The 15,959-nt window shown below is 36.8% G+C and overlaps 3 protein-coding genes and 1 non-coding gene across 4 annotated transcripts; 2 read left to right on the plus strand and 2 right to left on the minus strand.

Annotated features, from left to right (window-relative positions):
* Positions 1-2,925: 2,925 nt before the first annotated feature.
* On the minus strand, positions 2,926-4,618 carry LOC114732479 (UPF0496 protein At2g18630-like). The gene is made up of 2 exons (XM_028919754.1): positions 4,588-4,618; positions 2,926-4,280 (listed from the first exon to the last, which is right to left on the minus strand). Exon 2 carries the CDS (start codon positions 4,253-4,255, stop codon positions 3,122-3,124), a length of 1,134 nt encoding a protein of 377 aa, XP_028775587.1. The 5' UTR covers positions 4,256-4,280; positions 4,588-4,618; the 3' UTR covers positions 2,926-3,121.
* A 2,245-nt stretch (positions 4,619-6,863) lies between these two features.
* Positions 6,864-6,935, plus strand: TRNAD-GUC (transfer RNA aspartic acid (anticodon GUC)). The gene has a single exon. It is a non-coding gene; the product is annotated as a tRNA-Asp (tRNA).
* Positions 6,936-8,517: 1,582 nt separating this feature from the next.
* On the minus strand, positions 8,518-12,554 carry LOC114732480 (uncharacterized). Its single transcript, XM_028919756.1, has 5 exons — positions 12,544-12,554; positions 12,272-12,446; positions 10,128-10,751; positions 9,516-9,691; positions 8,518-9,286 (listed from the first exon to the last, which is right to left on the minus strand). Exons 2-5 carry the CDS (start codon positions 12,361-12,363, stop codon positions 8,685-8,687), a joined length of 1,494 nt encoding a protein of 497 aa, XP_028775589.1. The 5' UTR covers positions 12,364-12,446; positions 12,544-12,554; the 3' UTR covers positions 8,518-8,684.
* A 2,274-nt stretch (positions 12,555-14,828) lies between these two features.
* Positions 14,829-15,953, plus strand: LOC114732487 (BES1/BZR1 homolog protein 2-like; the record flags this gene model as incomplete). Its single annotated transcript, XM_028919760.1, has 2 exons — positions 14,829-15,225; positions 15,778-15,953. Coding segments are annotated over exons 1-2 (401 nt in total), but the record flags the coding sequence as incomplete, so codon positions are not given.
* Between the last annotated feature and the right edge of the window lie 6 nt (positions 15,954-15,959).

Consider the following 15,959-nt stretch of genomic DNA (forward strand, 5'->3'; position numbering starts at 1 on the left):
TTTTTTACCTTCTTTATTTAAAAAAATGCATTAAAATTATTTTTGGTTTAACTTTTAGGGAGAATGACAAAAAAAACCTTGGGATTTTGTAAATACCAAATAAGAAATATTAACAAAAATCTGTTATAATTTGCAAATTCAAACTTGTCAATATCAAATAAAATTCTGTTACCAAATCTAATTTGGGATTTATAATTTGTAATTTCTTTTTCTGTCATTCTCCCTAATTTTTATCTAATACCCTAAAATATTTTTTTACATATATTTATTATCCTGAGATATTATATTTCATCTAGCAGGCTGAAATATTTTTTTAGATATGTCACACATCTTAAAGTGTTTTTTGATACAATTATCCATCATCTCAAATTATTTTTCAGGCAAGTTCAGCATTCTAGAAATAATTTTTTGTTTATCCATCATCTTGAAATACTTGTCAAATGTATTTGATATCTAAAAATATTTTGTGATTCATCCAACACTTTAAAATTATTTTTTTAGATACATCCACTATTTTTATTGAATACACGTAAAAAATATTTTAGAGTATTAGATGAAACTTAGTCCAAAAATAATTTCAATATATAGTAGTACTATCTCCGTTTCTTAATATAAGAGCTAGTTAACTAATGTGAGTATATTAAAAAAACTAGTTAAATTAGTTATTTGTAATAAGTAGATATCATCTTTTCTAAGATATCCCTGCTAATCAAGTGTATTAGTTAAAACTACTATTATTATAATAACTACCTTAAAAAATAAATAAATATGAAAGATAAAGTGAATTAGAATCTTATATTTAAAATTAAATAAGTCAAATAAATTTTTATATTAAAAATTAAAAGTAGTATATTTTTTTCTTCTGATCAACAGGAAGGGAAAAAAGCGAAAAGAAAAAAGAAAAAGAAAAAAGCCCCACACTGCTCCGCACTCAAAACGCTGAGCACGCCGTGGGACGCGTCAAAGAGGGGCTATGATAAAATTTTCCCCAATCAGAAAGTTGAGAACAGGGCTTCAGCGGGGCACCGGGACGGCAACCCGGGAAAGTTCGAGGGAAGAAGGATCCTCTCTCCGACTGGCCGATTGCTCCCAACGTCAAAGTTGGACCCATTGTCTCTTCTTCTTTTGTTTTTTGGGACCTGAGACCCATTGTCTGCGTCATGAAATTAGAAAGCATGCGATCACCCCATAAGATTAATAAAAAACTATTGAAATGGGACGGAGTAACATGTTTTCTTTTCTTGAAATTAAACAAAACGCATGAAGAGGTCCGTCCGCAAAGAATACACCCATTTTAATACCATACTTTAATGACTAGCCAGTGGCCAAATAAATCAAAGAGGGGTAAAATGTTCTTATCAAACTCCCATTGTTTTTGGGAGACTTTACGTTAAGCAGGTCAAAGGTGTTTTTTTTTTTTTAAAATGTAAACACACTTTTTATGTCTTACTTCAAATATTGTGATCCTGTGCTAAAATTTTATTCATCTCACAGTAACTACCTCTTCAATTTTCTTTTCATTTTCATTAAAGAAAATAAATTAGAGTTAAATTCAAAGCCTTTCTTAGATGGTTTTCAGACGAAATTGAAAAAAAAATCGTATGAGTAATTTCTTGTTAAATGAGATTAGACAATCCTATATAGATGTGTAATACTACCTCCCTTTATATGGCCGTGCAAGTTTATCCAATTTCAAATAACAAATAATCTTTCGCATTAAACACTTTTTTAACATATTTTCTCAAACCCAGATTATTTGCCAATCCGCCCCCAATTCATGCTCCATTGTTATCACCTCTCGCCATCTGGGCAGTGCGAGACCGAAAGAGTGTGAAGAAATGAAGAATAATCTAGAAGCTGAAAAATATTCTTTTTCTGATTTTAAATATAAAAGTTAGATTAACATTTATGAAAAATAGGTGTTGATTTTCTAAGACAAATCTTTATCATTTGCATTAAAAACTGGTCTTATTCATAAAACTTTCACATTAACTTTCATTTAATATGTGTGACCAGCAGATGCTTTGGGAAGCAAAATATAATTTCGGGAGATGTTGGATTGAGTAACAGTGTGTGTGTGTGTGTGTGTGTGTGTATATATATATATCAAATGACGAGGTACATCCTAGATCCAAGATAATACGATATTTTATGTTCATTGTCTGTAAGTGCTGTTTGGGCAATATATTAAGGGAAAAGTGTGTTCATAAACACCATTTTTATGGACCCACATCGAATCCTAACATCAGTAGCTAGCGCAAAAATGTTCCTCGAGGCATCCACAATCCCCTGAGAGTTCTTTTTTTCTAATGTTACTTTTGAGAAGAAAAGAATTATTTTTCACAATAATATAGCTCAACCATTAGGCTTCCCGCTTTGGGACGGACAGGTAGAAGGCCCTAAGAGGCCGAAGCAGAACATCCTCCAGCAGACGAAAACCAGGGTCTCCTTCAATAATCGGTTGCTAGCCATTGCCATCACTTAGCTAATCCGGATGCACATAACCATTATCCAAGCAACTGAGAAAATAAAACAAAATTCCAATCCCCAAATCAAAACCAACAAAACATGATTAATCAAATAATCTGTAGCAACTTGATCACAAAATGACTGCCAAACATATTCCCAAAACCACGAAGGATTCAAAGTGAGAGTTCAGCATGTGAGGACCAGATGGTAACCAGAATCTTTTTCAGCAGAATAAATGAGAACCCCCTAGAGATTCCTTGTGATGTTTTCAATACTTTTCATAGGCAGCCTCAACTTTCTCTGGGAGGGAGAGGCTATGGCCAGAGGGTCGAAACCTATAGTAAGTTTGAGTCTATCTGCCCACACAGGGAATTGAATACTTTTGACGGGTTTAAGCTGCTAAAATAACCGGAAACTCTTAAAAGTACAAAAATTGTGATAATCAGTGTGCATAAATATGTATGTATATAAATATATATATCTTTAAGAGATCCATACACATCAAGCACAGAAATGTTATACACAAGTACCATCCCTGTATTTCTTTTGACGCACCCCAATGAATAATCCAGGTGTTTAATCAGCAAGTCTTAAATGGTCCAGAATAGTAAGCTAAAAATTAAAAGCCATCACTAGACACAGCAAAGAACTATCAACGTGGAGGTTTGATTATCTTATGTATAATCACTGTCCTAGCTTTCCTTATCTCCCGACTACATCTATCAGCATGCTCATTCAAAGTCTCAATACTCTCGGAAAAATGTTCCATCTGCTTCTTGATCTCATCGAGTGCAAGCTCCATAGCATCCTCATCCTTGAGAGCAAAATCAGCATTATGCAACATTGACCCAATCTTTATTTCCAATTTGTTGACCAGGGATCGAATGCTATCCAAGTCCTGTAATGTGATATAGGTACGAAACTCCATTGAGCTAAGCACTTCCCTTTGGCTTTTCACGGCTTTCTCATATCCCTGAAATAGTGAATTACACCATTTTCCTACTGAGCCTATTGGAACAGTCAATGCGCCAGCTAAAGCCGCTACTATAGGTGGTGCAACAACAACAGCTGCCACCACCGAGAAAATCAACACAGAAACAAATGCGGTCAAAAAAATGGCATTTGCCACCCTCCTCCATGCCTTGAGGGATTTCAGTTTCTTATCAAGCTTCCTCTTTCTGGCTTGCAGTTTCTCCAACATTGATACCTGCTTAGCATAAACCGACTCAAACAACAAGTAAAACTCTTGCGTGAAGGGGTCTCCAGCGTCGGTAAATTTCTTCAGTTGCTGCAACGTTTCTACATACCTCGCCCCTTCCACTCCATTTTCGCCCTCTACCGCAAAATGGTTGAGCGCTGACTTAATTATTACCTGGTTATCACGTGCCCGTCTCAAGCACTGATGAAGTTCATTACAGAAATCCAATGTCAAGAGGCTATTTTCAAAAAACTCGTCAACCAAGGAGGATAGGTCTTCGTTCTTCATTATATCGTTCTTGCATGCCAGAAAGATTCTGACCACTTCCTCGTGATTTTCTAGCAGAGTATCAGTCACTTCTCTCAGAGAATCAAGAGATAAGGAGCGAACCTGAACCCCATTGGCAAGTGAGTTGATCACCCTGTTAGTTCGCTCTTGAATGGAGGCGTCGAAGGATTGTAAGTTCGGGTCGGCCACACATGCAGTTTCGTACGACTTCAAGTCAGCTGCGAACTGGGAATTGGTACCCAATCTGACAGCCAAAGGCACATCAGCCTTACTCGTCTTGCTGGACTGCCCTCCCATCATAACGAATTTTGGTGCGAATAGGGAGCTGCGAAGCACAAAAAGATAACACCAAACTTCTAAGGTAGAACGGGACGCGTAATAAGTAAAATTCGGATTCAATTTCTCCTCTCTTTTCCTCAAATTAACTAAGAATAGACTCGAATTTCAGCAAATGCCCCCAAAAATATAATCTTTTCAAGGATGGGGCAACTCGGATCTGTGAGAAGCTGGAGAAATGAAAAGGACAGACGATTTAACTTTGGCTAGATCTAGGGAACCGATCCGAAGGTGATGTAAACTGAAACAGCCAAAATGAAAAGGTACAGGTGAAATCGCTATAAGGTTTAAAATACCTGGAATTAAGATGAGATTTCACAGCCGCGAATCGAACAGCGGTAGCGAGGCCAAGTAGCCACTTCGGTGGGAATCCGAGATGAAAGAAAATCCCCAATTACGGAGAAATCAAGATAATCGGGGACTTGATGCTTAAATCGAAGCAGCTGATTGGGAAGCCAATGCTAAGGAAGAGAGTCAAAGAGGGGGTAGTATAAAATCCCGATTGAGAATTGGTATTAAAGTGGAGAGTGGGGACAGCAAACTGGGAAAGTTCGAGGGAGGAAGAAGTTGGCCTGACAAGCAAGGGGGAAGGAAAAAACTAGGAGACAATGTTTAGTCGTTGACTGGCGGCTAAGCGCTCCCCGCGTCAGCTTTTCTTTCTTTGTTTTTTACTTTTTTTTTCCCACTCTTCTCTGATTAACTCCATGGTCAAAGTTGGGCTCATTGTCCTTGCCATACTGATTTTTTTTTTTACCAGGTCCTTGCCATACTGGTAGAATTAGAAAGCATGCGATATACTACCTCCGGTCCTAATTATAAGACCTAATTGATTTATTTGAGGGGATTAAAAATGTAAATTAAGTTAGTTATTTGTAATAAATAAGTGTTGTCATTCCTAAAATATCTTTACTAATTAAGTGTATTGGCTAGAACTATCATTATTAGAAGGACTATCTTGAAAAAAAATGCATAAATATAAGAGACAAAATATATTGAGGTCTTATAATTAGGACCAAATAAAAATCAAATAAGATTTTATATTAAGAACCGGAGGTAGTATAATAAAAAGGTTGTGACATCACCCCGTAACACTAATAACAAAATATGATACTGATTCAGTCTTACACCTGTGATGCCAGCCATGGGTTAAATTAAGACAATTGAAAGTTCTTCGAAATTGCTAACTCTATCCATTTCAACAAAATTTTTCATCACCTTCTTTCTTAAGATTTTTCGGAGACTAACACCCATGTTGCTGTGGTCCTCCAAACTCAAAAGTCAAAGGCGACTCGGCCTTGGGCTTTTACTTTTGTTAAACGCAAGAAAAACGACAGAAAAGAATTTAGAGGACATTCTTCAGTATATTATGATTACTATTTAATAACATCTATTTATCAATTTAAAACTAGAACTTTGAAAAATTAATGTTTTTCCTTTCATCGTTTAAATTTTGTGCACAAAACATATTCAACCATGATTTTTTTTAAAAAATTTTAATCATATACTCATCCTTTCTCACTCTTGTTTTCGCCCTCGTTTCATCTTTATTTTTGAATTAAAAATTGAATAATGGTGATTTAATATCTTTATAAATATTATAAAACTGTATAAAAATAAATAAATTTTTTAATTAAAAAACTATTGGCTAAATAAACATATGAAAAAATAATATTTTTGAAATACTCTTTCAATCCTAAATATAAATTATTTTATAGTATAATTTATATTATAAAATAAATTTTATATTTAGGATCAGAGAAGTATTAAATTTTAATGGTTGATTTTAACAGTAGGAATAAAGTAAAAAAAAAAAACAAAGAAATGGGAAGAGTATCAAATCCACACCTTAGAATTTTCCAGAAGTCTAAATTCTAAGTATCTTCAGTTTTTCACTCATAAAAGAACATTTCCTAACCATAGCAATTTGTGCATAGATTGGGAGGTGTTTGGATAAAACCAAACCATAGTTTGGAAAATAACTTTTGAAAAATAAATTCTTGGAAGATAGATTTTGTCAAAAAGTAATTATAATAAAGTGAGAGTGTTTGAATAGCTATCATCAAAAGCACTTTTTACACGTGCTAATTACTAAAAAAAGTATAAATTAATATGATAATCACATAAAAGACGAATTTAATAATATATTTTAATTTGAATGAATAAAATTGTTAATAATATATTTTTTACCAACATAATTAATGACATATAAGATAATATAATTAATAATTAATTAATATTTGTATATATATTTATAAAATATAAGATTAAATATGTTTATAAAAAAAATAATTAAGGGGTATTAAAGTCATATTACGTTGAAATCTGCTCTGACAGGTATAATCATACTCTTTAATTTAAGCTAAAAGCAGAATGAATTTACTTTTTTTGAAACCATAATTTATCAATCCTACCCCCTGTTTGGTAATTTTTTTTTATCTAAACTATGGTTTGGGATGTTACCCAGAGTCCCAAATAGGCTCCAAGGCAGCGCAAAATCGTTCGTGTGATTTGGTTGGCTGACGAAGAGTTTAAAGTCAACAATTAATTACTGCGTTCGCAAACATGCGCCCATGTCGTTGTAGTATAGTGGTGAGTATTCCCGCCTGTCACGCGGGCGACCCGGGTTCGATCCCCGGCAACGGCGCTGTCTTTTTGCACTTCATCGTGTTGCGGCAATCTGCAAATTCTGGGGCATTCTCTCGCATTAGAATCGAAGAGGCAGAGATTGGGGCTTCTTCCGTTTGATTACGCTTCCCCCTTTTCCTTTTCTTCGCATATTAAATTGTTTCGCACTCTATTCCCACTTGTCGGTTCTTCTGCGTCTATTTCTTTATGCAATCCGGTTCCATCCTTCGATTTCATGCTCAAGGCCTGGGGGACTGGAATTCGTAGCGCTATTTCTTCTTTTATGTTGCTTCCTTGTCAAAACCACGTGTCATCCTGTGCGTGTCACCTCATCAAACGCAGATTCAGTAATTTGTCGTCATGTTATTGTGTTGTTCATTGAACAAGGGATCGTATCCCATTCTTGAATCTTCTCTTTCTAAAGATGATCTGATTAAAGAAAGCTGAATGTATTGCGTAACGAGAGTAATGATAAAGAATATATCTAAAACTATTGACAGCAAAATTCTGTATCCTGTTTAGTACCCTGGAATGGTGTTTCCTACTGTCAAGGCTTTCCGATCGATCAACTGGTTCATGCTAGAGAAGGGTGAAGTCAAGTGCATAAAGAAGCTTGCTTCAATTAGTTGTTAAGTTGAAGGACAGTTATTGGCCAGTATACAGCAGGCAGTGTGCTTACCCTGCCTATCTCCTGGAATGATAATCTCTGATTCCCTTGATTTGCATTTTCAGATGCTCTTTTTAACTCCAGATAACTCCATGTATTTTATAAAGTGTATGTTGAGATAAGAATTGATTAGTTTTTTCCAGTGTAGGACTACGATTATACTGTTTAAGAGAATGCAGAAAGCGATGGAAAAGGAGACAGCGCTACAAGAGAATGCAAGTGAGAACACCTGTTGAGAAGCAATCTGCTGGCCTGGACAGCTGCGTCTCCACAAAGGTTTTCCTCCCGTCTAGTTATTAGTTCGAATTTTTATTTCGTATCTCTTGTTTTACGGGAAAATCATCCGGCACAAAACAAAAATTAGATAAATGAACATTATCATCGTATCTCTTAAATTTTATGTTGCACACGTATCTTCTTGTACTTCTGGAAGTTTCATAACTACGCTGCAGTAAAATCTAGGATTTACGTTGGTAAGCATTCTACGGAGATGCGGGAGCCTTCAAGGTTCTGTCAACATTCTACTTTTAATCTGGCGTTCACCCTCTCCACATTCTGCTCTATTCACCAAAGCTCTTCAAATATATGAACTTGAAACATGATATCATAAAATTCATTGTGATAGGTTATCCAATGAAATTGTTATTTGGATATCTTCACAATTCAGTATTCCACTATGTTTTTTCTGGGGAAGAAAGAAAAGAAAAAACTTAGGGAACATAGTCATCCAGAATATTAATGGAACTTGACTAAAAAAACTTTAGCCCCTCAGAGTCTAATAATTTCTTTTGTTCGCATATGTTTTTCAAATTGCCAGGAGAAAAGCAGATCATTGAACAGGAGGAACAGGCCCTTGTTCACATGTTCAAATTCTGGGGGCAAAAACAGGTCATGAAAGAGAAGAAATAAAACAACACCCCCCCCCCCCAAAAAAAAGATATTTTGATGCGCTAAGAATCCATTAAATGGGTCTTTGGGTAAATCTTGTGAGCCTCACTATAAAGGAGCCATTAAATTGTCATCAACAAAAATTTATGAATCACAACAAAATAAGACCAAGTGGAAGGAGGAAACACGGCTCACTAAAAGAAACAAACTCTTTCATGTCATCTCAGACTCTTTCGAAACGGTGAGCATTCTAACTTTCTCACGGTCTCGCTTAAAAATATAATATAATGGCGTGTAACACAAACAACACAATCCAAATGGAACGACCATCATGGAAAGAAGGCCTTTGGACAATGCAAGAGCCTCTGGAGCAGATCCTTTAGCAAAATCAACAGACTTAGAATCATACCCAAACATCTTCTCAGAAAGAATGCCTACCAAGGGAGCTGCCACTGAAGAAAATGATCCCTCAAAAGCACGATCAAACGCATAGATCATGGTCCTGTGTTTTACTGGGACCACTTCTGCGAACATTGGAGCATTTGCGGCTGTAGCATTCCAGCTTATACATAGACCCATTATCAAGAGAGTGATGGCAAAAATGGCAAAGCTGCTTACTGATTGAGGGATAACCTTCAGAAGAAACAACGAGAATGGAATACCCATAAAGGCACTGAATTGTGCACACATGATACGCCCAGAATGAGGATATACACGAGACAGCTTATCAGCTATTGATCCACCGATAAAAGATCCCACAGCACATCCAATAGCAAAGAGACTAAGGAGTGTTGCTGAGCTGTTATGATCAAATCCTACAATCAAGTAATCAAATACATCATTTTAGTTGGGTCACCTTTTCAACAATTGTGAAGCTTCCAAAAAGGATAAAGGTTTCATTTTGTAAGGTAAATCATTGGCTTTATAGTTCCAAAAAAGAAGCTATAGTTACACTCTTACAGCTTAAGATTCTGGTGCAGTAATAGGCACTTGATCCTAAAACATGTGACGAGGTTATTGTAATAAAGTTGCTTTTGTGCTCACCTATTAGTTCGAACCACATTGTGAAGAATACCATGGCAGTCCATGGCAGTGACCCCACAATACCCTGTAAAACAATGATTTGAAATGTTTGCACTTTCATGACAGCTTTCATCGCAGCCCAAGATTCCATCCAAATTGATGCTGCACTAGCGTTGCCCTTTTCCATAAGTTCATCCCTGCCTCAGACATGCAGCTGATTTACCAATTATTACAATTTTTTTTTATAAAAAAAAAGCGATGCATTTAGTTGCCTGCATATTTATTGTACTAGAGGATGAAAACAGCAAGACAGACGACAGATTTATAAGGTGAAATGAATTAAACAAGTTTTTCTACTGATACATACATTTGAGGGTCCTATTTTACTTTACCAACAATTGCTCGTACCACAAGTGAGAGTTTTCATGCTGAGGCACGGGCTTCCACTTCTACATCTTGACTTTACAACAAATATAACTATATTAACTGTCATAGTATTATTCTGTCATCTAAAATGTAATTTCCAAGGATCAATACGGATTCGATGATGAAGATAACAGTCAACGCAACCATAATGTAATATGACCAAATGGGTGGATTAGACTGTTAAGTGTTAATTGAAAATGTCATTACCTATCTGAACTCTGACTGGCATCGGAAGCCGTGACATTTCTTTTCCTTGGATCAACCACATATACTAAAACCAAGAATCCAATTAATGCACTCAGAGATGCCATTAAAAGGAAGGCACATCGCCATCCTGGTATGCCCCCAAATTGCTGCCCAGCCATGACTGTAGCCAAAACACCACCTCCTATGCCTCCTACATTACCAATAAGGCTCAGTAATCCAAACCCAGTTCCCCTCACAGCATCACTGTAGCTGTCAGCTATGAAGGATTGGAGGGCTGGAATCACAATTGCCAAACCAAAACCATTTACTGCCCTCCAGAATGCAACCTGCAGAAAATCATGGCTAACACCCACGGCAGCGGTAGATAAAGCCCAGCAGAAAGTTCCCATGGCGAGAATTGCAGGCCGATCATGATTTAGAACAAGTATACCTGCCAAGGGAGATGACAATCCCTGCACAAAGTTCCGTATAAATGTGAGGTAGCCCAGATCAGATGGTCCAGCATTAAACGCTTCGCTAACTTCTTTGTAAACAGATGGAAGGAGATTTTCATCAGCACGCTCCATAATGGCAGCAAAGTTGATCAGAATAAGAGAAAGGGAGACACCAAAAATCTGTATTGTTCTGTTAAAAAGCATAGTATGGCCAAGGTAAAGATTATTGTTAATGCAGCGAAAAAAACCTCCCATAATATAAGAGAAAAAGTGAAAGAAAAGGCACCAATAACCTATTACGACATATCAACGTTTGGCATCAGGCACCGAAAGAAAGAAATAGAGAAAATCACAGAACAACATGTAAAATTAGATAAAGGTTTAAGGTAGTATGCTGCGGGACTAGGACCTCATTTTCATAGAAAATCATTTTAAGGAAAAAACCGTTCAGCAAAATTCCAAATGCGTGAATCGACTGAACTACTTGATGTCTTAGCTTAGTTTATTCCAAACTCTATAGCCAGTAGTCATCTCCCTAAATGATCGGATAAGTAATTTTGTTGTCAACTGTAACAAATGAGATTGGTTCTTTGAAAGCTTTTTATCGTAAGAGGCATTTGTTCCCTGAAGAACTCCATGTAACAGACTGCTAAAATAGAAACAAATTTTCATAGGCTAACTTAAAAGAACGAATCCCTTTCTCTTTCTAGCACATTACGATTGATAAATGTCACATGTAAGAAAACGTTGTCATGCCACCTCAACCTTAAATTGGTACTTTCGTTATTCCCTGATACTCTTAGGAAGTTTAGCAGAAAAAGACCAAACCTCCAATAGGATAATTGATAGCTACACAAGTTAAAAGTTACTACCTCGATATCTGTCTGAACCATTATTGGTATCCCAGGCCAGAAATTAAATAACTTAGGCTTCAGGGTAGCAAACTGGTTTCCCCATCGAAAAAGATCTAGAAGTTGTTCTTCATGGAATTTGAGGAGAGTAAATGGATTATCAGGCCTAAGAAAACAGAGTAAATGGAGAGAAAGACAGGTTGAAAACTGGGGAATTACGAAGTTGCTTTTCCTGACTACATTGTCTCGTTGCTCTAATTTGATGTTTGAATTGAACCGTTTCTTGTTCCCCTAGACCGTAGCTTTTTATGAAGATAGTATCCCCACATAAAAGATTGACATGAATGAACAGATGTTGCCTTTCCCGTGGTTATAGCTTTCCTAGCATAAAAGCTACTAATTGGTCCACATATATGATATAGAATGTATGAAGAAACTTAATCCGCGAGGAGGCGCTAAACTTTTGCCCGTTGACCTTGGGCCAAACACTTGTTTTTCAATTGAACAAACGTTATCACCGGGTCCGTACAAAATTCTTTCGATCCCACTGCATCTAGTAAAATGATCCCCTTGAATACTGGATTCTGTTTGTTGGTAATGAGTTAAAGGTCCGCATATTTTAAAAGCTGAAGCCATCAACAGAAACTAAGAAAGGGTAGAAAGGCTGCACGATTATGGACAGCGAAAGGTGTAAATGTAGCAGAGAGTCAAACAAAAAAAGGAGAAGGTATGATATAAGCAAGCACAGATATGGAAAATAAACGAGATGATTTCTCTTTGAAAAGAGGGGAGAAAAGAAACAGAGAGAGAGAGAGAGAGTCGAGAAATCAGAGAAGTTGAAACTGCAAGGAAAACTCACTTCATGGTTTCAGAACGTCTGAGACCGTAAATCGGAAGAACCGACCGAAGAAAAGCGCCGCCACGGTGTCTAGGAGTCCGAGTGAGATGCATCGGGAACAGTTTGTGGCTTCAAAATCCAGCGTCAATGGCGGATCTCTCACTCCACCTTGTAGTTTGGCGCTTTACCGCATAAACTGTCAGCAATATTATTTAAAAAAACAAGAAATAATTAAAACGACAAAAGGAAATATGCATAGAAAATGGCAGAATCGGAGAGGAGAGAGCAGAGACCATGAAAGAAAGAAGTGGACAGCGCCCCCCTAGCGGTTAACAGGTATAGAAGCAGCGTAAATCCAATGTCATCTTGAGTTTCCAAAATGGAGGGAGAAGTGTGTACTGTGCAGTACTGTTTCCCTGTTTCAGTCATATTGAAGCCGATGACTCTAATATTGCGGCAGCAGTCACATATGGGGGACGTCCAATTTACGGGCCACGTTACTGTTTCTCTCACGTAATTAATTCCTCTTAAATTTCAATTTTCCATGTCCGAGGCACTACTCTTATTATCCTAGCTCTTCCTGTCTCTAATATAAAATTTTATTTAATTTTTATTTTAATTTTAAATATAAGATTATAATTTATCTTATCTTTCATATTTATTCATCTTTTCTTAAAATAATTCTGGCTAATAAACTTGATCAATAAGGATATTTTAAGAAAGACAACATCTATTTATTACAAATAACTAAATTAACTTATTTCCTTAATCTAATCAAATTAGTCAATTAATTCTTGTATTTAGGGGCGGAGGTAATATAAAGAAAGAAGTGGCATGCAAACAAAAATAAAATATTGAAATTATAATAAAAATTTACTATTGTGCTCCTAATTTAAAAGAATGCTTCCAAGGTAAAAACTAAGTTATTTAGGAGTAAACGCTGTTACACTTGTCTTTTATACAAGTAGTTGTTTTCTATTAATGATATGGGTGTGTTTGCATTCTCTTCTAATCACACAATTTTTTTACATAAAATTACTTTTTAGATATATATTAAAGTTAGTTAAAAATAATTGCTTGTCTTTTTCTTTTTGACCAGCAAAAAAAAAAGTGCTTGTCTAAGCATTACTCAGAAAATTAATTTAATCTACAAGATTTAAATGATGGACCTTTTGTTTTGCCAAGCTGGGACCTTTTTTTTTTTAAAATGATGCGTAATTTGTAACTTAGACCGCAAATATGAACAATGTCGTCGTTGTCAACCAACAATTTTTTGTTAATGATTAGTTCGTGAATTTTGGTTGTCTGGGCCAACAAACGTGGGCTCATGCCCCAGCCCTGGTGTGTTGCCCTTTACGCAGAAAAGCTAATTTGGGCGGGCAAAATGATGGGGTGGCCTGGTCTCGGGGTTCATGCGAAGACAGTGAGTTTGGACATCCGAGGTGGTCCCGAGTCACGTGGAGAGGGCTGGAGAGGACAGACGCAGTGGTCCCCACGTTCCACGTATTTGGTTTGTTTGGGACGCTCTCTTTAGTCTCCAATAATGAATCTCTTCCTCACTCACTCTGTTCATAACCCTCACTTTGTCCCGTCTTATTTTTGGGAGCTTAGCATCAGTCAGTCCAATTGCAATCAAGAATGAAGACGAGCCTCCGGCAATAACACTCACTTTGACCCGTCTTATTTTTGGATTTGGTTCCGTGTGCTCGCCCACATCATAATAAATGTGGATATGAATGCTCATTAAATACAAGCCATGGTAATTAGATTGACATATCGTAAAATCCATTCTAGAGCACCATATGTAAAATCCTATTCCTTCTTTTCAGTTCCCACTGACGCTCCCTTGTTTGCGGGGTAAAAGTTTCTTTTTTCTTGTAGGACTAACAGTTGTGGGCTTCGCTGGCGACTTTTCTTTTCTTTTTCTATTTTTTTTCTAATAGAAAGATATCTGTGTTTGTTGGGAAAAAAAAAAAAAAGACATTTCTTCTCTCTCCCCTTTTCCCAACAGACACATTTCTCGACTACAATCGTAAAGAGCCAGTTTTATTAAACCCGTTGATTATATTACCAACACTTAGATTATTACAATCAATATAGTAGTGTCTGATGCACAAAAGAATACTTTTTTTAGTTCACTAATACTGGAGGCAAAAACAACGGCATACTACCTCTAGTTCTTAATATAAAATCTTATTTTACTTTTAGTTTGGTCCTAATTATAAGACCCCAATTCATTTTGTCTATCATATTTATGTATTTTTTTCCAAGATAGTATTTTTAGTAATGATAGTTCTAGCCAATACACTTAATTAGCAAGGATATTTTAAAAATGATAATATTTATTTATTACAAATAACTAACTTAACTTACTTTCTTAATCTCTTCAAATTAGTCAATTAAATTTTATAATTAGGATCGGAGATAGTATAAAATATGTTATCTGCGGATGCGGTGAGAAAAGAAAATGTGGAAGTTTGGTTTTATGAGCTTTATACGAGGAAAGCCAGACTTTGGATGAAATAATAAAATAAATTTGCGCCTCATGCGCCTGCCAGTGAGGGGAAAATAAAGAAATTGTGCCAACAAAGAATCTAAAAAGCAAGCCGCGTCCTGCTTGTGCAGAAACCTGGACGGATAAATCGCTGTCCTCGTGTCTTTGATTGAGAGAGAAGAGTGCCCCGTGCAACCCTGTTACAATTATAGACTGAGAGCCGGCCCCATCTGGCAAGCTGAGAGTGGCCGGAGCGATGACAGGCGGAGGATCGTCGGGGAGGATGCCCACCTCGAAAGAGAGAGAAAACAACAAGAAGAGGGAACGACGCAGAAGGGCGATTGCTGCCCAGATCTATGCCGGCCTTAGAGCGCAGGGGAACTATAAGCTTCCCAAGCACTGTGACAACAACGAGGTCTTAAAGGCTCTCTGTGCTGAGGCTGGTTGGATTGTTGAGGAGGATGGAACTACCTATAGAAAGGTTCGCTTCCTTCACTTTCCTTTGTTGCTCGGTACCCCTATGATCTCGGCAGATTTGCTTTTAAAATTATTACTTGAACTCCTTTCTCTGGTATCCCCTGGATCTACATGTAGCTTAGGTTTTCCTCCAATGTCGCTTTTTTTCCTGCCTTTTGACCTTTCCCACCTCGAGCAGAGCTGCTGAACTACGTGGAGTACTAATGTCGAATGTTTCGTTTCATTTGGAGAAAATTGAAAAATGACCAGATTGCTGTCAAGGAGTTCTTGTTTTCAATATCGAACATGAAATTCATTCAGGGGCTTCCATCCTGCAACAGTTAATGAGTTATGGCCTTGTTTATGTAGAATTTCACCATAGTAAAATTAATCAGATAAGTCGTTATTAATTCTCTTAAGCATGCTAATTTTCCCCATAGAATCGACTTTTATGCTTTTCGGATTCATATCGTTTATCATTACGCTTTAGTTTTCCTTTCAGAGGTGTGAATTCAATTAGGACGGTGTTTATGAAGCTTGTTGTTTAACATCTAATTAAGATATGCATTTTACACAGGGATGCAGGCCACCTCCCACTGAGAATGGAGGAACTTCAGCTAATATCAGTGCTTGTTCCTCCATACAGCCAAGCCCACAATCCTCATCATTCCCTAGTCCTATGCCTTCCTACCATGCTAGCCCGTCTTCATCCTCCTTCCCTAGCCCCACTCGCATTGATGGAAATCCCTCTTCGTTTCT

Source organism: Neltuma alba, unplaced genomic scaffold, assembly GCF_004799145.2.
Source record: "Neltuma alba isolate B1F8T4 unplaced genomic scaffold, ASM479914v2 tig00012916_pilon, whole genome shotgun sequence".
NCBI classification, from domain to species: Eukaryota; Viridiplantae; Streptophyta; class Magnoliopsida; order Fabales; family Fabaceae; genus Neltuma; species Neltuma alba.